Source organism: Mesoplodon bidens (genome assembly GCF_964165515.1).
Source record: "Mesoplodon bidens genome assembly, chromosome: 7".
Classification (NCBI taxonomy): Eukaryota; Metazoa; Chordata; class Mammalia; order Artiodactyla; family Ziphiidae; genus Mesoplodon; species Mesoplodon bidens.
The window spans coordinates 53713308-53741190 of NC_138164.1; the positions used below are offsets into that span (position 1 = coordinate 53713308).

Consider the following 27883-nt stretch of genomic DNA (forward strand, 5'->3'; position numbering starts at 1 on the left):
AAAGCTAGGCCCAGAGAAAGGCATGACTGGCCCAAGGTCACAGAGTGGTTTCATAATGAGGTCACAAAGAAATGGCCTCACTGCTTTGAAATCCTAGTTTTCTTCCCAAAAGGAACTTTTCTCAGGAAGTGCAAATTCATGGGTAGTCAGAATTTTAAAAAAGTAAGCCTCCAGAGAAAAAACATCAATCAGCTAGTTCATTTATTAAAGAGGAGTACATCAAATTGCCTACTGTAAGGGGCATCTAACAGTTTGGACCAACCATTTATGCCCTCTTGGGTAAGGGGAGCATACTAATCTTTGAAAAGAGAATTTCCTAGAAGGGGGTTTTCCTCTCCTCTCCGTCAAGGAGAATATTCTTTTTTTTTTTTTTTTTTGAAAACATCTTTACTGGAGTATAATTGCTTTACAATGTTGTGTTTCTGCTGTATAACAAAGTGAATCAGCTATACGTATACATATATCCCCATATCCCCTCCCTCTTGCGTCTCCCTCCCACCCTTCCTATCCCACCCCACGGAGAATATTCTAACTGCAAGGCCCAAGGTGCTGGAGTTGGTGGGAGTCAGTGAGATCCTCTGTGGTGCCCTGAGAGCAGGGCCTCCCCTGCCCCAGGAGGGAGAATCAGGCTCACAAGCAGGACTGCAAGGTAACACTCAGAATGCCTGATTTTACTCCCCAAGTAGCCCTGGTTTCCTCAAGTTGAACATCTCTGACCCTCCAGGAAGTCTTGTCCCCTCTCCCCTTAGGTGTTTTCAGAAGACATATGCATGTAATCTGGGTTAAAGAATTATTTGATTCAGTTCAACATTTGCCAGACCCTAATTATGTATCTGGTGCTGGGGATACAAAGATGAAAAGACTGGGTTTTGAAGGATGAATAGGAGTCTGCCTTGAAGCCCACTGAGTTGCTGTCAGCCAAGTGGGGAAGACCAACCTGAAAACAAATAATTGGAATTGTGTTAGAGCAGGTTTGGCCAACTTTATATGTAAAAAGCCAAATAGTAAATATTTTAGGCTTTGTAAGTCAGATAGTGTATGCCTCACCTACTCTACTCTGCCCTCGGAGTGTAAAAACAGCCATAAACAATGCATAAATGAATGGTTGTGGCTGTGTTTCAATAAAATTTTATTTACAAATAGAGTCAGTGGGTCGTATTTGGCTCAGAGGCCAAATAATTTGCTGAACCCTTTGTCTCAGGAATGTCATCATAATATGGGAACCAACCCTCCCAAGGGTCCATTTTCTGGTTTGTTATCAGCCTCTCTCACCTGGAAGTGCAAGTGAGAAATTTCCAGAAGCTTCAGCATTTCCAGAAGCTTCTTAAGAATGACTCAGCTTAAACCCTGGATTGAACTCTGCTGTTTACCAAACAGTTAACATAAGGACAGGTACTATACATATAACAAACTGCAATTTAACAGACAGAATATACGGGAATCTGATGTTAAGGATAATAACTTCTCCATGATGACTTGGTGAATCCTTAGCCAGAAAAACCTCTTCTGGTCCTGTGCTAGTGTTTCTTTTGTGCCACCTCTGCTGCCGGGTTCCGTATTGCCCTCATCATGGTGTGCTGAACCGAACCCTGGGCTTGGAGACAGACTACCCTGAGCTCAAACCCTGTTTACAGTGCTTGGTAACTGTAATGCCTGGAGCAAATTACTTAGCCTTTCTGAGCCTCTCATCTGTAAAATGGGAATAATAATATCATGCAGGGCTGTTGTAAGGACTGAATATGATAAAAGGATGTAAAGAGCCAGGTAGAGCACCTAGTGCAATAAGTCTGGCTTTTCTTCTGCTGATGCCTCGGAATTGTTTCCATGCACTCAGTCTTCATTGTGGGAAGATGACAACTCTCCTGGAGAGAAATCCTCTATGGTTCCTTCCTGTCTCAGATCATTAAGCAGCCGCAGTTGCTCATGCCTGTTCAAGTAGCAGCATACTGAAATTCATGTGCCTCAGGCCACCAAAATTTGCTGTTGGGACAGTCATTCCCAGGCTCCTGCCTTTACCTCCCCGCCCCCAGCCTCCCAGGCCATTGCACATCACTGTTTACCATAGCCTGCTCTCAAGCTGTGCTTGAAGACTCAAATCCTGCAGCTATTTGCATAAATCTGGACACCAAGGGAATTGGTCCATTTTACTTAAGCACGTGGTTTCTTGCGGCCACAGCCTCCATTCAAGAAGCATCTTTTGAATTGACCAAACTGCAAATGCAGTTCAATTCAGATTCTCTTGGTGAAGAAAAGACCCCAGCTGAGACCCACAGCTGCTCCTGTCCCCTCCACAGGCCTCACTGGGTGAGGTGTGAGCTTCCTCCTTGTCCTGCAAACTGAGGTCCTCACCCCAAACTGTGGGGCTGGGGTCCAGGGCAGAGGGCGGCAATCATGTTCACACAGCCTCCCGTTGCTGGGGTCTCAGGGTCTGCTCTCCTGGGGAGGGTTAACAGGTGCCATCTGACTCTGAGCCAAGGGGTAGATGGCATGAGTTCCTGGTGGTCATCTTCAGGAGGCAACGACATTTGAAAATCATTTAAAGGTTGAAATTTGACTCAACAAACACGTCTTTGTGTTCACCGTGCTATCTTTTAGGCAGGAACATGCAGGCTGCTCAAACCTAGTTCCGCCTCTGGAGGCTGAGTTTAAAAGAGTGTGTGTGGGGGCTTCCCTGGTGGCGCAGTGGTTGAGAGTCCGCCTGCCGATGCAGGGGACACGGGTTTGTGCCCCGGTCCGGGAAGATCCCACATGCCGCGGAGTGGCTGGGCCCGTGAGCCATGGCCGCTGAGCCTGCGCGTCCGGAGCCTGTGCTCCGCAACGGGAGAGGTCACGTCAGTGAGAGGCCCGCGTACGGCAAAAAAAGAAAAAGAAAAAAAAAAAGAGTGTGTGTGTGTGTAGTAGGGGGAAGGGTGAGAGACAGGCATCGTTGTGGGGGTGGGTTTGGGTGGGGCTTCTGGGAGGATGCTGAGCCCATCAACAGGTGCAAGGGATGCAGAATGAAGAGCAGGTTCTGAGGACAGGGACATGGTGATAAGTTTAGTCAGGGGATAACTTAGGGCAAGAGCATTTGCTCCACATCTGAGTTTTTCAGATCAAACTCTCATGTAGGCAGCAGAGTGATGAGGGAAGCGAAGCCTTTGGTGTTGAGAAAGACCCTGTAAAGCCAGTTTTACAAAGAATAAGCTGTTTGTCCCAGTTGGAAATCTTTATTGCAAGAGCCAAAAAAGCCAACATAAGCCAGTTTAAGCAGAAAGGGGTATTCATTGGTTCTTGAAACATAAAAGGCCAGGGATATCAGGCATGGCTTGATCAGAGCCTTAGATGATAGCCTCAGAACCTAGTTTCTTTTGGCTCTTTGCTGTGTTCTCTTTCACACTGATTACATTCTTAGACAAATTCTTTATCATCACAACAAGGATTCTGTTTTCACCTTCTTAGATTCAAGGTCTGCAGTTAGGAGTAAGAATCTCATTCCCAGGGATTTCCCTGGTGGTCCCAATGCAGGGGGCCTGGGTTTGATCCCTGGTCAGGAAACTAGATCCCGCATGCCACAACTAAAGACCCAGTGCAGCCAAATAAATAAATAAATATTTAAAAGAAGAAGAAGAAGAAGAATCTCATTCCCAGGATGCCCAGCAAAGTCTTACTGTATCTCATTGGCTCTGGCTGGTCACATGCTCACCCTTGAACCAATCACTGTAATGGGGAAAGTGATACAAAGATGGCCTCAGACTGCCTCCAGCACGGGTGTTGCCAGTTAGACTCCTCGCCACTGATTGTATGACTGCTCTCAATAGGCTCCATGGACCTCAAACTCATGGGGCAGGAAGTGGGGCACAGTCTGGCAACTTAGCCAACCCTGTACTGAGATGGGGAGACTGAGGGCAGAGTGGTGAAGGAACTCATCCCCACACAGGCCGCTGATGTCACAGTCTGCTCTTCACTCCCCCAGAAGGCTCCTATCACCAACCCGTTATAATCCTTCCTTTGGCCTCCTGAAGCACATATTGGGCCTGACTCTGCCCTGCAGCCCAGCCCAGGTTATCGGGCTTATTTCCACAGCTTCCGAGAACTAGGATTCCCAGCGTGGAGATAAATAGGGGGTGGGACTTGAGCTGGGTGCTCCATCCCAGCAGGGAAGAGCTATCTACTCTGTTTGCCTTAGATGGAGCAGCTGCTTCCTATCTGCCCCGGGGGATGCTGTGAGAAGGACTTTCAGTTCTGTGCCTCAGCTAGGGTTGCCCCTGCTGGCCCTGAGGTAGGGCTGTGATGTGGAACAATCCAGACCCCCTGTCCGGAAACCTCTGCCAATAACTCTTGTTCTGTCTCTTCGGAGGTTAGATAGGAACAGGAGTGACTCTGCTCTTGAGAAAGAACAAAGATCCCATTTTAGGCACAGAAGACCCAGATCTTAGTCCTGACTCTGTCACCTGACTGTGTGACCCGGCACAAGTCACTTTACCCCTCTGAGACTCGATTTCCTCATCCGTGGAATGGAAATATAATACCTCCCTCACAGAGCTGAGAGGGTTCAAAAGCTAATAAATAATATCATACATACTGTGCTGTGTGTGGAGTAGGCCAGATGAAAGGTGTGGTTTGATTCCTAGAGTCCTTTCTTTCAAAAGGAGGATCCACCAGGTACTGAGCTCTGGACCCGCACTACATTTCCACAGCTGGGAAACGTGATGAAAGCTCTCTGCCTTCAGGCTTGGCAGATGTGGTTTTGTACAGGAAACCACTGCGTGGCAGATGGGGGCAGCTGTAAGGTGCTATCATGGACCAGAGAGCACACAGCATCCCGGAGAGGTCAGGGAAGGCTTCCTGGGGAGGCAGCCTTGAAGGACACTCTTGGAGCCCCAGTGCCCAGCACGACACTGACACTGAGAGCCACTCACATGTGTTTCTTGAATGAATGAATGATTTAGGCAGGCACTGTGCAGACCATCTTTTCCTTCTGACTTTCCCAAACCAGTTCCTGCATGTAGACCCTGATGGTTACTCCCCAGACCAAAGCTGGGAAGGGAGAGGGAGAAGGAGGGGTCATGGAGGGAAGAATGGCAAAGAAAGGCATGCTGGGAATTGGACATTCATTGGTTATTTTTGTTTGTTTGTTTGGGGATGGGGTGTTGCCGAATCAAGGAAGAAATTTTATTTTATTTTACTTTTTTTTTTTTTTTTTTTTACCATTTTTTTGGCTGTGCTATGTGGCTTGTGGAATCTTAGTTCCCCCACCAGGGATCGAACCTGGGCCCTTGGTAGTGAAAGCGCAGAGTCCTAACCACTGGACCGCCAGGGAATTCCCAAGAAATTTTCTTTTTGTTTGGAACAAAGTTCCCAAGGTGGTAGGGCGCTGTTCCTGGCTTTTTTCAGATTGGCCACTCCTGGTGGCTCCCTTTAATTTCTCAGGACACCAAAGAGACTATCTTTTTTTTTTCTTTTAACAATGCCATTATTTACTATGCAAGTAAGTCAGGCTCATTGTAGAAAAAAAAGGGAAAATAGAGACATAAATATTCAAAAGATATTAGATTGAATTTATTCATAATTCCATTTGAAGATAACCGTTTTTAACATTTGGGGTTCAAGATGGTTATCTTGACTTCTTTCCCCCACCCTCATGAATAGATAGAGCCATATATCAATCTACATATATTTCACATAAGATATATATATATAGAGAGATGATTTTTAAATGAAAGTAGAATCATGCCAGCTGTTTTTCTTCCCCCTCAACCAATATATTGCGAACAAAAATGACTATGTCTAAAGCATCAAACCTTTACGCCTTTGAAGCATTTTGGATGGAGATGTTCTAAAATGGAACTCGCTCTCCAGTCTTTCCCAAGGAGCCAGCATGGGAACTCTGCTTCATTCATGCTCACCGTAGACATGCTGTCTGTACGGCAGGGATGAATGCAGGGCCTGGGAGGCTGTCTAAGATTGGCCCGGACCCAATGGCCCCAGGGTCTGGGCCACACAGAGTGCTTGTGTCTGCTCTTCAGAGTGTGGCTGCTTCCTTCCTTGTGGTCAGTTGTGTTTTCTCACTGTTTTTAATCTGCTGTGGGCTGGAAAACCAGAAAACCAAGCCCAGAGAGGAGCATTATCTAGGTTTTAAGTCAAGTCCTCTGTTGCATCAGGCACAGGTGATTTGTGTTATCAGTATTTTCTTTCTCAGATGTGAGTAAAGGAACACTTCTTAAGTATTTACTATGTTCTGGATACTTTCCATGCCTATTTTATTTAAATCTCACAACAACACTTTGAGAGAAGTAGCTTAACCCCTGTCTTACAAACAGCAGACTGGTCCCATAGAAGTTCATTGCTTTGTCAAGGGCCACTGAGCTGTAAGTGCCAGAGCTGTGATGGGACCTGGTCTGTTTCACTCCCAAATCCCTGCTTTTCTCCTTGTACCACGTCTCATGCTTGCTGCCAATTCTGGGCTGGGTTTGGTTTGATATCATTGCCAGGGGCAGGGCCACTGGACTGGGGATATGCTTCTGCATGGAGCAGGGCTTGGCTCCCACGAATGTCTGGGGCCAGGCAAAGATCTGTCTCCTCAGGCAGCAGCTCCAGGGCCTGGACAGCAAGGAGAGGCCTGTAGAATCACACATCACCCAGAGAGCCCACGGGAGGGGGCCTCTTCAGTCTGTAGAGAAGGCCAATCTCTGCTTAGCTGACTGGCCTTCTCAGATAGTGCTTACAGTTGGCACTGCTTATTGGCCTTGATTTGAATTAGATTAATTAGCAGGAAAAGCCCAGGAGAACATTTTCTCATGGTATAAATCAGAGGGGGCAATTGGTGGCTGCAGACCAAATCTTGACCAGGGATGTGTTTGTCTGGCCCGCCTGGTGTTTCTCTAACGTTTTGAATTACATTTAGCATTTATAAATTGGGAGATTTCATATTTAAACATCTGGGATTTAGGCTTTTCTTGAAAAATTGGGAGATCTAGCCAACAAAGATGGGTATTTTTTTCATGACCCCCCCCCCAGTTGAATAGTAACTGTCCCGGTTAGATGGCACCTGTGCTCTGTGGTCAGCCACACCCCATAATGGCTGTCATTCATCTCACCTGCCTGGCCCCTGAAGGATCTGAATTTCTCGCCTTTACACGAATCCTAGTTTTACAGAAGCTAGCTGCCAATTAAAGCAAAGCCTTCTTAATCTGTTTATTAGTGATATGGTTTCATTCATTAATTAATTCAACCAACATCTAGTGAGTGGCCATTATGTGTTTTACCCTGTACTGGATGTGGGTCATAAATATATGAATATTTATTCAAACAGTCATAAAAATGTGAATAAGGTATAGTCCCTGCTGTTGAGGTGCTCAAATTCTAGCTGAGATGAGGTCTGTGCAAATTGCTCTGGGAGAACAGAGAAGTGTGGTAAACTGAATAATCCTCCCTTGCTCCCCGCCAAGATGTCTGTGTCCTAATCCCTGGAACCTGTGAATATGTTACCTTAAATGGAAAAAGGACCTTTGCAGATATGATTAGATTAAGGTTCCTTAGATTTGGAGATCATCCTGCATTAGCTGTGTGGGCCCAGTGTAATTCCAAGGGTCCTTATAAGAAGGAGGCATGACAAAGTCAGACAAAAAGGAAATGTGAGGATGGAAGCAGAGGTCAGAGAAGAGAAAAGATGCTACACTGCTGGCTTTGAAGATGGAGAAAGGGCCACCAGCCAAGGAATGTAGGCAGCCTCTAGAAACTGGAAAAGCAAGGAGATGGATTCTCCCCTAGACCCTGCAGAAGGAACACAGCCTACTGATACTGATTTTAGCTCACTGAGACTGATTTTGAACTTCTGACCCCCAGAACAGTAAGATAATAAATCTGTGTTGTTTTCAGAGACCAAGTTTGTGGTAATTTGTCACAGCAGCCATAGGAAACTAATACAGGAAGGGAGAAATTTTTTCTGGGGTGAATGAAGGAAAGAATATTTGAATTAGATGAATAGGAGTTCATCAGGTATAGAAAGGGGATGGAAGGCAACCCAGGCATAAGGAAGAGGATTATGCAAAAGGTATAAAAAAGCAGGGCATGTTTGAAGGTTGGCTATTGGTTCATCGTGGCTGGACCATAGGTGTATGATGGCTGAAATAATAGATGAGGCCAGGGAGAGGGGCTGGAATCTTGACTTAGAACTGGTTACATGGGAAAAGAGACCAGTTCTAAGTCAGGATTTCTTATAATCTCAAAGATTATAATAAAGGGAAGGGTGATCCAATTTATGTTTTAGAGAGACTGCTCTGACATCTTATGGATGGTGGCTGGAAGGGACTAGACCAGAGGTAAGGAGACCAATGAGACTGTTGCAGTGACCCAGGTCACACAGAGCCATGGCTGGGATGGTGGCTACGAGAAAAAGGGAAGTGATCAAAGACACCTGAACTAGGATTGACAAGACTTAGAATCAAGCTGAATGTGGGGAGTGATGACTGCTGGGTTTTTAGCTTGAGTGCGTTCACTAGCACACAGGAGTGGGCTTGTGGGAGAGCAGGGCTGGGGGCAGGAAGAAATGATGGGTTCTGTTTGGGACATGGTGAGTGTGAGGGGACCATAGTGCACATGGGAAGAGTTGCCTGAGGGGCTCAGTAGTGTGCTGGTAAATGGTCAACAGCTGGCTCTATGGGAAAAAAAAGACGTTGATATATAGCATTTGCTGACTCCTGTGATATAAATACTCCCATCATGACCAATTTTAAGTTACTAACTCAACATCACTAAATGTGGAGTTGGGAAGAGGTACACGGTCAGGCACCAGCATACCACTGGAGAAGTTCCCACAAAGTACAAGAAGGAAGGGCCTAAAAATCCACCTCCTTCCCAAGACAGGCTCAGTGACTCACTGAGGCCACACACCTGGGGAAGGTAGAACCAGGCCCAGAATCTAGGAGGCAGCTTCTGGTCCTCCACTGATTAGAGGCAGCCTCAAGCCCTGCTGATGGCCCCTTGGTGCCCTGGTCAGTTTTGCAGACCCGGGAATACCGTGTGGTCCTTGACCCCAGGACAATGACTCATGTCACTCTGGAGTGAGTGACTCAGGGAAGAGGCTGCTGGGTGGCCTGGAACAAAGAGAACTGGGAGGGATTTATTTCTCCTGGAAGCTCAAAGGGGGGCTCAGATACTTTTCTGCTGTTCCCTGTGCCTTTGAACTGCCTCCGATTAAGCAATTGCACATATTTCCAAGAAGAAAGAAAATTTTTTTCAAGTGGACTTAGTTTTTAAAAAAAGAATTGCTAAAGTGAACAAGCTGGAGAGGAAAGCTGGGGAGATGTTCTGGCTTACTTCCTGTCCTGGCTGAGGCCGGGGCTGGGGGTAGATAGAGGTCTCGCTGTGACTTGACCACTTTTCAGGGGGTGTAGAACATGGATCCCAGGCATTTCAGGGTTTCTCCAACCCTTCCCTGCTTCTAGAGTGGCATCTAAGGCCCAAGGGGCTTCCTGAGTGCCAGAGAGTCGGGGTGAGGAGGGCGCCCATCATTTGACAAGGTGATCCTCCTGTTTCTGTCAGTCCTTGCTTAGTAGGTAACTTCTGAACCTGCCTTTTCAAGGCACCTTCAGGTCTAGCAACTGTCTGCTCCTAGGTGCACAGAAATGATTGTGTTCTCCGCCCCGTGTCCCCCACCCTACCCCCCTGTGAGGATGTCTAAAGGCCTCATCTATCAAGTCATATCAAATAGCCATTTCCTTTCTCTGGGGTCTTCTCCTCTGGGTTCTGTCTGGGAAATGCCTCTCTGCTCTCAGATTTGGGGATCTTTTCCCACTTCCCCAGGGAAGCAGGGCACAGGCCCCGTTCTCAGGGACTCACCAGAGTCTACCCTCTCACTGCTTCCACTCCACTTTTCCTATCTTTCCTTTGTCCCATAATCTTTATTAGTCTTGGGTTGGGGGGAGATTTACCATTACGTAGGATGTTTTTGCCCAAATCCTTTTTTCTGTGCACTGAGCCCTTCCTGTTTCCCTAAGGGCTAGCTCTTTGTGATATATAAGGCAGAGATAGACTCCCTTTCCTCTATCTCCTGCTGCTACAACTGCCCCCAGCCCTCCTCCTGGGCAGTGAGCACAGAATGGCCTCCCTGTTTGCCCGAGGGGAAGGGCAGTGGGGGAAAGGAGATGTGAGGGGAAGCAAGGAGTCTGTTAGGATTCCAGACATGCCACCTATCTTGAGTAGCCCCTGCACGTCCCCCACCAGCCGAGCATCGTGCACACTCATGTACTCTTCCTCTGGGGGCTGACCCGGCCTCCCCTCTTGGATATGGCCCTGGCACAGGTCTCAGCAGATGCTGGCTCACCCTCAGGGCTAGAATGGGTTCTGAATCAGGGGAGGAAGGCACCCCCAGCCAAAAGAGCCCATGAGAGACCCTTGGGACTGGAGAGCATGGCCAGAGTGTGCAGACTCCAGGCCAGAGTGTCGGGAGTGCTCAGGGACTCCTTGCCAAAGCACCGCTGGGCCGCAGCCCCTGTACTCCCAGCCCCTGGACCAGAAGGATTGTGCTGACGGGGAGAGGTCATTGAGAGGGTCCCTTCCGGTCCCTCATCCTCCCCTCTCTGTTGCCCCCGAGGCCCCTTCCTTCTACCCTTCTACACCCCACCCTTGCTCTCCACTCCTCCTTTCAATCCAAATCTGCTTTCAGGATGGAAACTTGGGGCTCCCACTGACATGCCGAGGACTGTGCCCCCTTCAGTCATCCATTCTCCCATTTATCCTGTGCAGCCTGAGCACTTGCACCAGATCTCAAGCTAGGTTTCATCTCTCCCTTGCAGAATAACAGCCTCTGTGCTTTGGGAGTCAACACAGGGGTGGCAGAAAGGTCAGGGTCTTTGGAACCAGATAAACTCAGGACTGACCACAGCACAGAGCTTGGATGACCACAGTGCAGACCTGTGGCTGACCACAGTACTGCGTGCTGTTTCTGTAAACCCACCACTGCAGACACTGGTTGCCCCATAGCAGAGTGAATGGCCCCTGGTGGGTTTAATTCCAATTATGTCTGATGGTCTTTTATCTGATTGTCAGTACAGAGGAGAAGCCCTCTGTCTCCTTAACTTGCCAGAAACAAAGCCAAGAACTCTGCCACCCAGGATGAACACCAAACTCTCTGGGCCTTGGTTGGGTTTTGGTGATGCCGTGGCTCAGAGGGCTCCGCTGCCCAATTCAGAGAATGGGAAAGGAACTCATTGAGGGTATAGTCTGTGCGGCACCCTGTGTGTATTTCCTAATTTAATCCTTACAACAACTTTAAAATGTATGTACTATTGCCTCCATTTTACAGATGAGGAAACTGAGGCCAAGAGGAGACTACTCCAGCAAGAAAGAGGCAGAGGGAGAATTAGAACCCAGTCTGCCAAGGTCCAGAGCCCTCTCACAGCATCTCAAGGTTAGGAAGCAAGATAGGGCTATTGTGAGGGAGACCCCAACTTGGACTCACTTGTGGGGTACAGGACTCAGCTCTGCAGTTGGCCATGTCTAGGAACCCACAGAGGCACCTCTTAGCACTTTGAGCTGATCTCTGATGCCCAGGGAGATTTTCCAAGTGTATCCAGTGCTGCCTCGGGGAAACACAGGGAGTTGGGAACATCTTCACCCACCCAAGATCAGAGGCACTGCCAAGGGATGCCTGCTTTCACAGCATGGACACATCAGCTTATTATTTACTAAAAGCAAACCTTTCAAAATAAGAGGCCAGAAGGCTGACATGTGTAGTGGGGCTGGGGGGCAGGGTTCTGGGACCTTCTCTGGCTGCTCCTCACTCACAGGTGTGGCTTTGGTCAAGTCCCTGCCCCTGTCTGGGCTTGTCGGATGGGAGCAGGGGTAGGACTGGCCCTTCTCCAGTGGCCTCCTTGTCATCCTCTGAGTTTGCAGAGGGACTGAGAGGGATGTGTGTGCAGCCACCCCAAACAATTCCCTCCATCGAATTCTTCATCTAGAGATAGACCAGTGGTATTAATAGCAACTTAATCTCTTTCAAATTCTTTGTGCTGCTAAAATGAAAGCAAAAATTCAAAGCTGGGAGAACAAAAAAAACCCTCCCTTCTGAGAATTCTGAGTCACTCCAGAAAGGTCAGTGGAGTCTAGGTTAACTCATTATTTCCCAGAAGCGTCTCTGGCTCTTCCGACACCCAAAGCTTAACAGAGGGAATATGAGAGCCACTCAGTTTGCAGGCTGTGCTCCTGGGACACCGTGGTTTCAGAGCGGGGTTTGGTCTCTTCTGGACTGGTCACAAGGCTCTGGGAGAGGCATCCCAGGGGCCATTGTAAGAGGCCACTGCTTACCAAGAATGCCACCCATGAGCTAGTGGACTTGGCCCTGCAGGGAGCTGGGGAGTCAGACCGACCTGTGGTTGACTTCCAGCACTGCCACTCATGGGTGATGCGACTTAGGGCAAGTCTTTGAGCCTCTGTTTCCTCATCCGTAAAATGAGACTAATCATAATGTTAATAATAATAGTACTTACACTATCCACCTCAAGGGTTGCTGAGAGCACCAAAGGGGATGTAAAGGCCCTTGAGAAATAATGACTCTTAATGTTGGCCCCTGTGCCTGCTGGCACATAGGCAGCCCCACAGGAAGCCACCTCCCTCCCGTGACTGAGATGCGCAGGATGGAGGTGTTCTGCCAGTTGTGGATGGGCATGCCTGTGCTTTACGGCTGCTCTGTCAGAACAGCCCCCTCCTGCCCTCTCCCCACGGCCCACAGGGTCCTACAGCAGCTATTCCCAGGGGCAGAGTCTCTGCTACTCACCTAACAAGTGTGGGCCTTTCTGGGGTGAAAGGTTGGATGGACAAACTAATGGACAGTTGTATAAATAGAAGATTAAGAAGTTGAGTAGTTGAACACATAGACCCACAAACCGATGGATGGATGAGTGGGTGCGCTTGCCACCCTACATAGTGGGGATCATGCAGCCTCTGACAGTGGGCCTGCTCTTTTTTTTTTTTTTTTTGCGGTACGTGGGTCTCTCACCGTTGTGGCCTCTCCCGTCGCGGAGCACAGGCTCCGGACGCGCAGGCTCAGCGGCCATGGCTCACGGGCCCAGCCGCTCCACGGCACGTGGGATCTTCCTGGACCGGGGCACGAACCCGTGTCCCCTGCATCGGCAGGCGGACTCTCAACCACTGCGCCACCAGGGAAGCCCTGGGCCCGCTCTTTTGTCCCTGTAAATCCCCTAGCCTCACAACCTGCTGCTTCCTCTCCCCTGCCCCACCACTATCTTATCCCCTCTGGGAATGCACACTCCCACTCTCCCCTGTAGAACAGCGAGAACCCATGTGGCGTTCAGCTGCTACACACTAGCCAAACTCCTGGTGGAGGGGCCAGAGTAGAAGAGGGGAGAGACAAGGGGCCTTGAATCAAACTAGCCTGGGTTATAATCCTTGGCCTGCCACTTATTAGCTGTGTGATCTTGAGCAAGTTGTTGCAGCTCTCTGATCCTTAGTTCCTTAATATATAAAATGGGAATAATAAACAAGATAGCATCTGAAATGCACCTCGCATAGTGTCCAATGTTCAGTAGGCGACCTAGAAATATCTGATGAATAAAAAGGAATAAAAGTATATTACTTTGCTTTCTTTAATGAATAACCAGGGGCAGATAAAAATATTTAAATGTGGTTTAGAGGCTTTTGGCTTTTTCGGTGACACAAATCATTGGATAGTTATTCCAGCAGAGGCTTAGATAATTTGTGCCAGGAACAAAGGTAGCTGGAGCAGTCAAGTTGCTTCACTTCTCTGCACCTCAGTTTTCCTTCCTGTAAAATAGGCCGAGCTGTATAGTTAAGCACTGGCTGGGGGCAGAAAGAGTAGAGTCCAAAGGGCTGATGGCTCTTGGCAATGACCCACTGAACCCTTTGCTGACGAAGCTGGAGAGGCAACAAGAAGGGCCCTGAAAATGGGTTAAAGAAGGAGCGGCTCAGAGACCAAACATCACTAAATATTTTCTCCTTTTTTGGGTCGTTGCTCTAGATCACCACTTCCTGGAGACTATATTCTAAACTTTGCTGTGATGGATGCAAGGTCCACGTGCCCACGAGCTCCAGAGGAGCCCAGATGTCACCCTGGGGGAGGGACTCTGCTTTTACCTTGTTATTTTAAGCAGCGAGTTTACAATAATGGATGGGAGAGAAAGCGATGGGGCAGGAACAGCGTGGGAATGGCTTGGGAGGGTGGGGCTGCTGGGGCTCCCCCTGAGGAGCTCGGGGTTCCATCCTGTCAAGGGTGGGACTTCAGCCAGCCTCCACTCTGCTTTATCCTACAGCAGCTGACACCTCTTAGTGCTTGTCTGACTTAATTCGCTTCTGTTGTACTTTGCTTTCTGACCCAGGGACTGACTTAAGGTGTTTCTTGAGGAGCAGGAGGTGAAGGAAAGGAAGTAGAGGTATTTCTGATGCGACTTTGGAATTCCACGGTCCTAGAATCCTATGGGATGGGGCCCTCAGATCTGTGGTTTGTTGTGATTAGGAGGAGATCAGGATTTCAGGGACTCCCAGGGCTGGAAAAGGCCCCTGAAGTGGGTTAGGAATCCTATGACCCTTGCCCCAGCCTTTGATGAAACTCTCCCAGGAATGGGGAGCTCATTACCTTAAAGAGAAGCCCATTTCATTTCCCGATGGTTCCAACCACTAGAAAGTTTTCCCTTGCCTTGATCTCACCTTTCAGTCATTGGCCATGCATCTACCCTTTGGGGACAATAGAATTACATGAATGGCTTTCAAATATCTGCAAAGAGATTTTATTTCTTCCTGTACCTTCTCTTTTCCAGGCTAAAGGTCTTTAGTTCTTTAAACACAGATTCTTGTCCTGCTTCCCCTTTTTAGAACATGCCCCAGAGCGTCTGAATCCCTCATAGCATGCAGAGCACAATATACTTCATGTAGATTAAGACATAAAAGAAAAGCAGAACTGTCAGCTTCCCTGTTTTGGAAACCATACTCCTATTAAGACAGCCTGGATGGACTTCCCTGATGGTGCAGAGGTTAAGAATCCACCTGCCAATGCAGGGGACACAGGTTTGAGCCCTGGTCTGGGAAGATCCCACATGCCGTGGAGCAACTAAGCCCGTGTGCCACAACTACTGAGCCTGCGCTCTAGAGCCCGCGAGCCACAACTACTGAGCCCTCGTGCCACAACTACTGAAGCCTGCACACCTAAAGCCCATGCTCTGCAACAGGAGAAGCCACCACAGTAAGAAGCACACACACTGCAATGAAGAGTAGTCCCCGTTTGCCGCAACTGGAGAAAGCCCACGTGCAGCAACGAAAACCCAATGCAGCCAAAAGTAAATAAATAAAATAAATAAATTAAAACGGTATTTAAAAAAAAAAGACAGCCTGGAGACCTGCACACACATTACACATCATTTTAAGAGTTTTCTTGGGATGTGTAGTGCACTTTTCTGGTAGAATTGGGGTTTGTGGGTATTCTTTTGCTACCCTCAAACTCTGTTACCATATGCTTTGCCCAGCACCACTATTGTCACTGCGGCTGAAATCCAAGTCAAGGTGATAGTAGTAATCAGTCACAGAGCTTACCTTTGGGCAAACCTGATGCTGAGTTTACTCACACAGAAACAACCTGAGCTGGGAGGCACAGCATGCCCTGGCCCCAGAGCTCTCATTCCCAAGAGCCAGGTTAAATCTATCCTCTTGGCCATGACCCACCTTCCTGTCTCACCTCCTCCACTAGACCTCCAGCTATTCTGTTCAGAGAAATTCAGTCAGCATTTCAGTGTTCATGATTCAGTCTAAACACCATTCTAGCGTGGACTCTTCCCTAAAACTGTATTCCACTCGTCCCAATTTTTGGAGTTAGGGACCCTTTTCTGGGATCCTGCAGCTTCTCACTTCCAAAGTGTTTACCTCCTTATCTTGTTTTCCAACCTCCTCCCACCATTGGACTCCATGTTCCTTGAGGGCCAAGACCACATTTTCATGATCCTTATGGTAGAGTAGGTGTGAGTGTTGGTGGTGAAGGAATGAATGACTCTGCTCACGGATCATCTTCTTGAGATGAGATTTCTTGAGCCGACCAGCAGGGGTCACCCCAACTGTTTCAGAGCCGAATAGGGCTCCCTGTCCACCGCAGAGTGACAAAAGCCAAGATGGTGGTCACAATGACTAAAACTCCAGGGCTAAAGTTCTCCAGTTCTTTAAATACAAGTCAACAAGCATTTCTGGATGAACCTCCTGGGTATCCGTGATCACTCAGACCCCTTGCCTGCCTCAGGGAGCTCAGTCAAGAGGTGTGTGTTAGCTGGGGGTGTCTGTCAGAGCTGTGACTGATGCCACATCTGAGCTGCACCAGAGCACTCTGGCTCTAGGGCCTTCACAAGCCATTTCTGTGGTACAGGAAGAACACCTGGTGTCCTGGGCGAAGGCAGGGCTTCCTGGCTTCTCCTCCTGCAGCCTCCAGCAGACAGCATCTTGCATAGGACCCAGGGTATAGTGGATACTCAGTAAATGGCAATGTCCTCCGTTTGCCCTGTGTGTGTCCCAGCAGCCCCCTGACTGCAGCCGAGGGCAGGGTCTGAGGACGACATCTGCCTCTGGTGCCTTTCATCTGCTGTCTCCCAGAGCAGCTCCTTCAAGGAACCTCGGAAGTTGCAGAACCAGGCCGGTTGTTGGTTTTTCGGGTCCCTGGAGGTGTCATCCATCCCCCTAGGGCAGGGCACCTAAAGGAGTTTAGGGGTGGGAAGAACCCAGGCAGGGCCCTCTGGACCTTCTGGGCTGCAGAACAGCATGCAGGTAGCCTCTGTGAGCACCTACTCCATGCTGGGTGCTCTCTTTTCATCCTAGGGACAGTCCCACATGGGAGGCATTCTTATCTCTGTTCCCCTGACGAGGAAACCAAGGCTCAGAGGTGAAGCAAAGGTTCAAGACTACACAGCCAGTGAGTGGCAGAGTGAAGACTCAGATCTAGGTACCTGGTTCCAAAGCCTGTGTTCTGTCTACTCTTTCTGCTCTCCTGCCTCTCCAGATGGAGACCTGACATGACTGGTCCCCTTTTCTTAGAGGAAGCGGAGGAGCCAGACCCATTGGCTCAGGTTTATTGGAGAGATTTTGGTCCCACACCTCTTGACTGGCAAGAAACATGAAAGTGTGAAAGCACAGTTAGTACTTACAAGTAACAGTCGTTAGTAGTTACAAGTTAGTACAAGGAGTTACAGGTTAGTAGTTACAAGTAAACCCAGTTCAAACTGACTTAAACACTAAGAGACTTAATTGTTTCTGTAACTGGCTAGTTCAGAAAGAGTTTCAGCTGCAGGTGAGCTTTGATCAGGGCTCCAGCTCCGTTTTTCTGCAGATCTCCGGGGTCTGCTCTCCTCTGGGTGTGTCAGATTTCTCCTCAGTCTGACCTTCCTCATGGAAGCAAAATGGCGTCTGCAGCACCAGGTCTCACATCTGCACACTCCACCACCCGGAGCAAGAGAAAGCATCTGGGTCCCAGAGCATTGCCACATGCTCATTGGCTTAGGCTGGATCCATTGTCTATCCCTGAGCCAATCACTGTGGCAAGATGGATGAGATTATGCTGACTGGAGTCAACCCCAGCCAGGCCTTACCCCATGGGGAGGGTTAAGTGTAGCTTTGGGGAAGCAACCCAAGGTTGCTGAGGGCAAGCCCTGCACAAGGCACAGGAGATCCACCCTGGCTGAGCCTCCAGACTCATGACTTTAGCAGGCCTGACAGGTCCAATGAGAGCTGTCCTCAAGTGAGAGAGCCCCGTACTGAGGGTTAGAAGAGCTGCTGAAGGGCATGAGGTGAGCCATGGGGCAGGAAGTGGGGAGACACCATCCTTTCCTCCTCCCCCACCTGGCCAAGCAAGGCTGTGTGGTGTAGTGGCCTCCAAATCAGGAAGATCTGGATTCAAATGCTTCATTCTTTGTATGATTTGGGCAAGTGACTTCTCTCTGAAGCAGTTCTCTCATCTATAAAATGTGAATAGTAATGCCTGCATCAGAGGTCATCGTGAGGATTAATTCAGGTGATGTCGGTAATGCTCCTAGGATAGTGCCTGGCGCCCAGTAGCTGCTCAACACATGTGTGACAAATACAAGTCTGGCTCCCAATGGAGTGTCCTCCATCGGCTATGGCTTTGAGGAGTTCGAAGCACTCTTCTCCCTCCTGGGATGGCTGTGTTTACTGTATGGCCCAAATTAGATGCAAAATCTCTGGGTCACCTCTGACTTTGTAAACAGAGCCAGGGAGCAGGAGGAAATGCAATTCCAAATGCCCTCTGCTCGCCTATTTTAGCCCTTGTTGATGCAAACTCAAGCAGGCTCTCTCCGCGGCTTGTGGCACCTGGAAACGGGACCCAGCATGGGTCAGGGATGGGAGTGGATTTGACTTGTCCTTTTGGCGTCTCCTCAGCCTGTGGAGCCCAGGCCTCCTGGAGCATCTTTGGGGCTGACGCAGCGGAGGTTCCGGGCGCGCGCAGCCACTCCCACCAGGAGGCTGCCATGCCCCACATTCCCGAGGACGAGGAGCCCCCCGGAGAGCCGCAGGCAGCCCAGAGCCCGGCCGGCCAAGTAAGTGCCTCCCCCACTACCTGCAGCCCGCCCGGCCCGGGCCACGCCAAGCGCCCTGGGCTGAGGCCACATGGTTTGCTGACAGCCTGTGAAGGCTGCAGTGGGCCTGGGGAAGGTGTGCGGCTTCCACGCTGAGGAATAAATACCTAAAGGTCGTTTGAATTGACCAGGGTCCCCACACATCCTGAGAGTGCTACCTTGTAGGCTGTGTCTGACTGAGGCCCCCTGGGAAGTCACACCACCCTCCTAGGATGGAGAGAGGCTCGGAGGAGGACCGTCAGCACGGAAGGCCTCGTATATCAGGGTCGTGGGCACAAGCGCAAGGTCACTTAAAGTGAATCCACTTGAAATGAAGGTCAAAATTGCTCAGTAAATAGTGAAAAAGGGTTTCAGTGAGATTTTATTATAAAAAAGGAAATGATGAAAGTGAATTAAAGGGGCTCATTGAGATTGTATTGTACAAATGAAATGGTGAAGACAAGTTATTTTTAGCTGTAGATATTCCAAAATATAGCTTATACGCTAATTTTTAGAATGAACACCGAATCTTAATCAAGTGCGTTGACTTTGGTATTGGTATATTTTTTATGCCAACAAAATGAGCTTTTCATGTGTTATCACAACCTTCACATTTTACTTTATAGCACCTTCATTAAGAGATTCTGTTTGTTTAATATTTAAGGGGTTCATTCATTTTCCTAAGGACCTCTTTCAATCCCTCAATATTCAAATCGTTCCCTCATGAAGAACCTATCTTGCCATCATCCTCATAATTCTGACTCCATTTGTTAACTGGTCCGGCTCCGTCTGCTGCCCATTGGTCTAAGACCTTGTACGTGAAGTTCTCAGACATGGTTTTGTGAACTTCGTGAACTTTGCAGTTGGTTTGCACTGAAACTTATATCATCCTGTTGTATCTGACACTTCTCCAAACTGCCCTGTGCCAGAGGGATAGACACTTGTTAAGTGAGGGAAGCTTGTACGAGTGAGCATTAATGTGACAAGTGGGCAGATTCTTAGTGAACAGTCTCATGTTATGATGACATTTGTTTTCTTTACATATCATAACTGTGGGAACTAAGATAATAAACACTTAGAAAAGAATGGCCTCTTGTATCCCCACATCCCAAGCTCATGGGATTGAGATGTTGCAGAACTTGGCAGCCTTGGAGAGCCCTTGAATTTCTAAACGACAGTGAGCCAGGCCCCCATGCCTTTGGCTGCAGGCACCAGCTCAGGTCTTTATTGAGCCCTGCTCCCAGAAATGTCCTGGGCTACGGTAGGTGCTGCTCGCCGGTGGCTTTCAGTGGCTCTGAGTTCTTCCTCTGCTCCTCCACGGGTGACATGTAGTCTTCCCCAAACTGTGTGCTCTGCTATTACCCCCTTCCTGCAGCTGCTGTTCCTTACCACGTGTGGACAAGTCCCCCAGAGACTTGCCAACAGTGGACTGTAAGGTTTAACCAACAAAAAATTTCCTAGTCTACTTGGAGTTTAAAGAAGGGAAGGACAACACAGAGTAAAATACATCCGGATTCAAATGTCATGGCTCCCTATCCTCAGGTCACAACTTTCCCAGGTTCTGTCCCCTTAGCATCCCCACCTCCTGGCCCTGGACCACTTCTTGCTGTGGTCATCCCTGACCCCTTCCACTTTACTCACAGTGATAGTGCCCTTAAGCCGGACTCTGATGCAAAATCTAGCTCCCGAATCCTGGGCAACTCCCCCAAACAGCTGCCATGCCCTGCTCCCCAAGAATAGAAGTGTTCCTAAAAAATAAATAAATGAAAGATGGGCAGAGATGCAGCTCCACCCTCAGTGAAGAGATCCTTTTACAGTGAGTTCAGTTCCTCTTGGTTCTAAACCTCTCTAATTAAAAGACACTTCAAACCTTCTCCTCAAGAGACACAAAACCAGACAGCACGAAAGCCCGCTGGCCTTTCTGACCATCATGGCTTCAAACCACACGTAGGTGTAGCTTCACTGGGTCAGAGGTGAGGGTGAGTTTCTAGGGCCGGCCAAGCAGGGAGAGAGCCCCATGAGCTCACCACACAGCTGAGGGTTAGAGACCCCCTAGCTGAGCAGCAGAAACTCCAGATTCTGGGCCCCCACAAGCTCACTTTCCCTGTGACCTTGAAGCAGGACCAGACTTCTATACTATAGACCATGGGCCCTCGTGGTCTCTGAAGGTCCTTCAGATGCTCAAGGAAGACAAGACAATAAAGAGACTGTTTGCAGGTCCCAATAGCCTCTGCGTTGCCAGCATCCAGTGGGAGAAGGACCCACGAGGAACTCAGTTGAGCTGGAGCCAGGATGCCCAGATCCTATGAGGGAGGACCATCAGCACAGGATTTAAGAACGTGGACTCTGGAGTGAGACCAAGCTGGGCTCAAGTCACAACTCCTCCACATCCTGGTCAAGAGACGTGATGCTGAGTCTGTTAACTTTACTGTGCCTCTGGTTCCTCATCTCTTCCCTGGGCAGGTGTTAGTGGCTGCCTTCTGGACTCTTGTCTGCTCAGCCCAACTCTTGAGGACCTTCTTTGGCCTGAGGGACCATGGAACTGGGACAGGTTAGACCCCAGACTGAAGGCCACATCAGATTCAGTATTATTTTATTCTCTGCCCCGACTGACAGGCATTGGGCCTCCCTGAGTTCTCTAGAAGCCCAGGGGCATCATCAGTGAAGAGGATCTCGCTCTACTGCACCTATCAGATGACCCACATTGGGCTTCTCAGGCAGCCACAGCCTCAGGGGAGGGTCAGGCCTTGTGAGTTGGGCCAGAGCCTCCAGGGGCCGAAGCCTGAGTCCCTGGGAGCAGCAGAGGCCATGGAAGCAGGGTTGGCCAGGAGGGCTGGGCTGGAACTCCCAGTACTGTGTGAATTCCCACTCTGTGAAGCAGGCAAAGAACAGAGCATCCTTCTGACTTTACAGCTCCCCGGGGTCCAGCCCTACTTCTGGTTCCTCAGGCCCCAGCCCTCATTTCCCATCACTGACATGAGCACTAGCTGAGGCCTTCTCACACAAAAACACAAAAGCTGTAGGCCTAGATCCTGTTTTTCTTTCTGCACGTACACATGTATACACACACTCACACACACGGATGCTAAACACACTTTCACTCACACACAGACTCACACAGACAGACGCAGACAGAAAGGCAGACCCTTTAGGACCCTAATCAGAAGCTGTACTCAAAACCCACAAAGAAATAAAGCCTCCTGACAAAGCACTGTGTGAGACTGCATCCTGAGCAGTGTTTCCTGGGTTGGCCCTTGAACAGGGAGGAGCTTAACGGGATGAGCTTGTAGCCAAGAGGTTCTTGCAGGAATAGAAGCTGTCAGGACAGAAGCCTAGGACCTTAGGGGACCCCAGAATGACAGGCCATCAGAGCTAGAAGGGATCTCAGGTCACAGGAAGTCCCTTCCTCCAAAGGCAGGCAAAATTCTGCATAGTGTTAAGTCACCTGGGAGCTTGTTAACCCCAGATTCCTCTGCCGACCTAGACCGGCTGAACCAGAGTCCCCTGGGGTGGGTCTGTGCCGTGGTTGGCAGCTCTGTTTCCTGGTCAAGCTGGAGCCTGACTCTCCCTCAGTTCTGCCCTCACAATGGCCTGTCGTGGGGTGAAGACCCACAGATGCAGGACAGCAGTTTTTGCATCTTCCCAGAGCCTCTCTGCCTCTGGTTCTTCCAGACTTTGCTGTCATGACAGCCTTCAGAGCGTCCTCCCACCCCTCCCCTGCACACATACCAGCCTGCATCTGCCTCACCGTGGGGCACCAAACTTGGCTCCAGGCCCCAGAGGCAGTGTGACCAGGACACCAGCTCTTTCTAGGCCTGTGGCCAGCAGCCATATCAGAAGCTCCACTCACTGGGACCACATGGCCTCCTCAGAGGGGCCTTACAAACCTGAAGGTGTGGGGAAGTTCATATTAGCTATAAGAACCCAATTTTCCACCTGGAAAACCCCCCATCCTCCTCCAAGGGTTTCAGGAAGCCCCCAGGGACAGGTCAGTGCTAGCTCATAAGCTGACCTCACATCTTCCACATCATCTGCTCCAGCATCCCTCTGACCACCACTCCCTGACCATCCCCTCACCCTGTTCTCCATTATCCGCAAAACCACTAGTAACAGCTAACCTCTTGCCAACAGGTACTACACTATTAACTCATTTAACTTCCAAGCCACCTTATGAGGTAGATATCATCAGCCCCATTTCATAGCTGAGGAGACTGACGCACAGAGAAGTTAATACCTTTCTCCAATGTCACACAGCTCGTAAGTGACAGGCCCAGGATTTGAACCCGGGAAGCCTGGCCCCAGAGCCCACCCTCTTAGTCTCTGCCCTGCTCTGGGGCCTCTGTGAGAGGTGCCTGGACCAAGGGAATACTGTCCTCTGCTCCTAAAACCACTTGTCTGAGAGGGCCGACCTGGGCCCTGCAGAACTCACCACCACATAAACCCCGAAGCGCCGCAGCTTGTGGCACTGGGGCTCACCAAATGCCTTCTGCCTGCCATCCTCTCAGTTGTGTGAGCCCGTGCAGCCAGGGGACGAAGCTCCATGTCACACATCTTGCCCCAAACCCCAGCTGCCCCTGCCCCGTCCTGTGCAACCCCCTTCCTCACTCTCCTTCAGTCGGATGATGAAACAGCCCAGTTGGATGGGTACTGACCCCTGGAAACCCAGGCCACTGTGCTGTTCCTGCTTCAGGCCACATGCACCCGTTACTCTCACCCCAGGCCTCCCTGAGCACTTACGTGGTACTGCACTTTCAGATCCTCTAGACAGAAATTGAGGCTTAACCCTCATATACAGCAGCGTCTGGTTGACAAGATCACTGCAGCGCTCAACTAACCAGTGGCATCCCTACTCTCAACCCAACCCCTATCCCTAAATGTTAGTTAACTAAAAATGAGGTTGGAGTGTTTTTTTGGAGAAGCAGCCCTCTGCATCCAGCCCTAACAGGAAGGGATCTGTTTGTGGAGCTCTTAGAAGCTCTGACCATGAAGCTGCGGGGTCTCCCCTTGTTATGGCCCAGAACTGGAGAGCATGGTAGCTGCCGCCATAACAAACCTGGAACTCTCTTCCTGCTTAGCGTAGTAAGAGACCCATTCAGGCTTACCACCATCATCCCGCACAGCTGTCCTTTAAGAAGGGTTCCAAGCAGTGTTCCCCAAGCAACCAGGGAGTTATGGAAGGTGCAGCAAATGCTTCCGTTCCATAGGAACATGAGATATAAGCTATGTGGCAGAGTGGAAATGGCCTGGGCTTCACACCCCTGTGTTACAGTGATAGCCTGCACCCTCCCGACTAACCCAGTGAGAGCCCTCATACCGTGCTTCCTATGTGACGGGCACTGCTCTCAGCACTTTACATACAACAACACTAAGAGGTTGGTATGATTATTATCCCAGTTTCCAGGTGAGAAAACCAAGGCAGGGAAGTACACTCTAATCCTTAGAAACTGGGCAGTACCTTGAATACTCCACTTGAGGATTTTGAATTCATACTTATCTCATCCCACCCTTTGCAAAAACAGCCTCCATTCAGATCTTCAATGAAATATCTTCAAGTAAATTATCAGTAAAGCATTAGAGTCTGATGTACAAGATATTGGAGACATCTACTGGGCACCTGCTATGTGGTCTCATCTCCCAAGGTAGATATTATTATTATCTCTATTTTATAGAAGAAACTGAGTCTTTGGGAGGTTGTGTGATTGTCGGAGGTCATATGGTTGTGTCGTGGTTGAGTGGAGATCCAAACCCATTTCTGCTGAGCTGTTCCCGCCACCTTTGTCTCCTTCCCTGGCTCCAACCAGCAGTAAAACCAGTGTCCTGGACACCAGAAGCCCCAGGTATGGGAGGCAGGTGATTGATGCCCCATCCTCTGTAGAAAAGAAGCTTGGAAAGGGTCAAGAGGACTGTTCCACCAGGATGGCTTTTGGTGGTTCTGGTCAGAGAGTAAGAGCTATGAGATTGTAGCTGTAGACGTGCCTAGGACAGAGCAGAAAGTGCTTTAGAAATGTTGGTTGTTATTACAGATGGTCAGGAATGTACATTACAATTATTTGTCCTTGGTTCCTATGGTGAGCAATGGAGTAGCTTGTCATTTTTTGTCTCTCTGAGTCCCCTGTCAGATTGCATGCCAGCTACTTAGGGTCAGGGGCTATGTGTGTGTCTCCAACCCTCAGCATAAGCTCTAGCGTGTGGTAGGAGCTTAGCGAGGGAGGGAGAGATGGATGGATGGATGGTTGTGTGGGTAACTGGCTGTATGGATGATTAAATGCCTAGACTTAAAGGAGGCGGAGATGGACAGGAGGGAGGATAGAAGATGACAGATGAATGGCTGGCTGGCTGAGTGATATCCCCCTACCCCACAGAGTAAGGCTATAATAGACACTGTGTGCACTGTTATACTCCTGAAGTCTGTGACATGAGAGTAAAAACAGTGATGAAGAAGGCAGGATAATCTGGGGGGTGTTGACCCCTGACTGCTAGGAATAGACTGGACAATGGCAGGAAAGAGGGTCCACGGAGGCAGGGCAGGCCATGGGTGCATGGGGAGATCCACACAGTGGGCGTTGGGAGCCTTCAGGAAACCGGGATCTGGTCCTCAGCGCTTGGCAGGGAGGAGCCCCAGGTCCAGCCGAGCTCAGCAGAGGCACTTCTGCTCTCTCCCATGCTCTTAGCACTCACTGCTGGAATAATCATTTTTTCCGCAAGTCCACAGAGGGTCCTTTTATCCTGTCACGAGAGTGCTAAGTCCTCTTTGCGGCCAGGGCCCCCTATCCAGAGGCAGTCCCTGTTTGCCCTCCAGGCTGTGAGAGAGGGACCTGGGGATACAGCTGTAACAGTGCCTACCCTCTATCACCATCCTCACTCTCACTGTCACCCTTAAAACAAGCCTGGAAAAGGGGGATTATTAGCTCCACATAATGTTTGAGAATTTGAAACTCAGAGAAGTTAAGTGACTTGCCTGAGGTCACCCAGGTGAGATTCCGGTGTAGACCTCCCGACTTCACCACCCCACACTGCCTTCCTGCACAGTCCTCTTCCAGGCTGTCTGCCAGCATCCAAGCGCAGGAGCTAAACTCCCCACTCCTGCCTGGACTGGGGCTGGTCTGTTGCCCAGAGCTTCCGAGCCAGGCCTAGTCACGTGACATTGGGGAAAGGAAGCTCATATTCCCGTCTGTACCACTGGCCTATATTTATCCCTGCACCCAGGCAGTTAGGAAACTGTTGTGCATTCCTTGGAATTTATGAGCGAAATAAACATTTAAATGTTTCTATAAGGTTTATTTAAGGAGAACAAAATGTGACCTGCTGGCTTATTAAAGGGTGAGCTTTCCGGGAGATGGCCCAGCTCCCGCAGTGCTCGGCTGACTCCAGGGAAGGGGAATGGATCCCTGGGAAGGCTGGGCCCCTGGAAGGTGAGAGGGGTACCCCTGCTGTCTTTCCTCTAGTTGTGTGTTCAGCCTGGAGGGCTTCCTGGAGGAAGGGGCTCGTGAGGGAGGGCGCAGCTGGGAAGAATAAGAGAGGCATGTCAGAGGCCTGCAGAGCACGGGGAACCAGGGGAAGTGAGACCCAAGATCTGGAGACGACTTGTAAGGGCAGTGTGTGTACCGGGAAGGCCAACAGGCCTGGCGTTGGTCTCTTCCCCTATTTACCAGCTGTGCGGCCCTGGACATAACATGTCTGTTTTTTTTGTTGTTGGTAAAGTGGGGATTGAAGTGGGAAAAGAGGGGAGATAAAAGAAATGTATTAATTCCCTAATTCCATGCTCAGGGCTTTTGCTTTCATCTTCTCATTTCCTCTGCACAATTCTGTGAGGTCAGGAGGTATTATCACCCCAAGTGGTTCATGGGTGTCCTGAGGTTCATTCGCAGAGTTGCTAGGAGGATTATGAGAAAACACACGGAAAGTGTCTGGGCCAGAGCCCCACATGCAGTAGGTCTGAGTAAATGTCACTTCCCTCGATCCACGTTTGTGTCTTTGCCTCTGCTCTATGTAAAAGGCATCTCTACTTTGTCTGAGATGCAGATGGTGAGAGAGGGAGTGGAGCCAGGTGAAGGTGGCCTTGGAGGTGGGCTTCCCTGGGTCATTGATTACTTGGGCTTGTGTGGCCAGATGCCCTAGGGAAGATGCTCTGTGGCTCTGTGACCAGAAGGGTGAGGCCCTCCTAATTTAACTCCAAAAGGTTGTTCAGACACAAAACGAAGAACGACAATCTCCTCAAAACCAAATTCCAAAGTCATTAATTTAGCCCCAAAGTTACCAATAACAGAATATAACATCTGACACTCATTGAGCATTTACTAGCTGCCAGGTACCCTTCCGCGAGCTTTCCATCTGGAGCTGCCAGATTTAGCAAATGAAAATACAGTTATGTCCATGCACTATTTGGGATATACTTACACTAAAAAAATTATTTGTTGTTTATTTGAAGCTCAGATATAACTGGATATCCTGTATTTTGTCTGGCAATCCTATTTCCACACCAATCTGTGGAATTCTTGTAACTACCCTGTGAGATAGTTATTTTACAGATGAGGTAACTGAGGCACAGAGAGGCGAGGTCACTTGCCCAAGGTCACACAGCTAATGCGAAAAGCTGTATGATGAATTAGTGTGGCTCCGGAGCCTGAGGCCCTTGAAGTCCGGAAGCCAGGAACTTGCCTGGTGAACTCTGTTTGAACCCGCTGACCCACAAGCTTGCTTGAGGCCCTGCCTTCTGTTTCGGCCATTCAGAGTGGGAGCAGGGATGGGTATTTACACTGCATTAAAACCTGGCAGAGTTCACCCAGAGGACCGCTGGAATCTTCCCACACTCTCCTGATTACTGTCTCTCTAGTACCTGCTAAAGTGAAACCCAGCCAGCACAAGACTGAATGGTCCCCACAAAATCAGTTTTGCAGAAAATTAGAAGTTGCCCAGAGCTTTCTGTGAGCTGATTAGGGAGGGAACAATTTGATTTTATTACCATGTAGTTTGCACACATTGGAAGGAGAGAGTGAGGATATTCCAGGACATTCCATCAGTGTATTAGAGGATTTCTCCCTGATTGTTTTGTGTCTCCTGATTTTTAAACAGCTTCAGACTGGGTGCGTCCATGGTTACACGCTTGGTGCTTGCCACCATGGCTTGTGTCTGCCCTTCTGTGTGGGGACCTCTGCTCCTGACCTTCCTCTGAGTGAGGGTGCCTGCAGCCCCATGCGTGACAGTCACCTCAGGAGAGCTTTGCTGCAAGTGGCCTTTCACCAGGAGGCAGAGAAAACTCCTACCAGAAAGCAGCTCCTCCAGTGCCTTGCAGACCATTACCTCACAGTGTCAGCATTAAGGGCATCCGG

The 27883-nt window shown here is 49.4% G+C and overlaps 1 protein-coding gene across 5 annotated transcripts in view; it reads left to right on the forward strand.

Annotated features, from left to right (window-relative positions):
* Positions 1-27883, forward strand: part of IRAG1 (inositol 1,4,5-triphosphate receptor associated 1) — a 118103-nt gene that overhangs the window by 24449 nt on the left and 65771 nt on the right. For all 5 annotated transcript variants that reach the window (XM_081239687.1, XM_081239688.1, XM_081239689.1 and 2 more), the window contains exon 2: positions 18379-18536. In XM_081239687.1, the coding sequence (XP_081095813.1) occupies positions 18379-18536 (158 nt within the window). The remainder of the gene's footprint in view (positions 1-18378; positions 18537-27883) is intronic.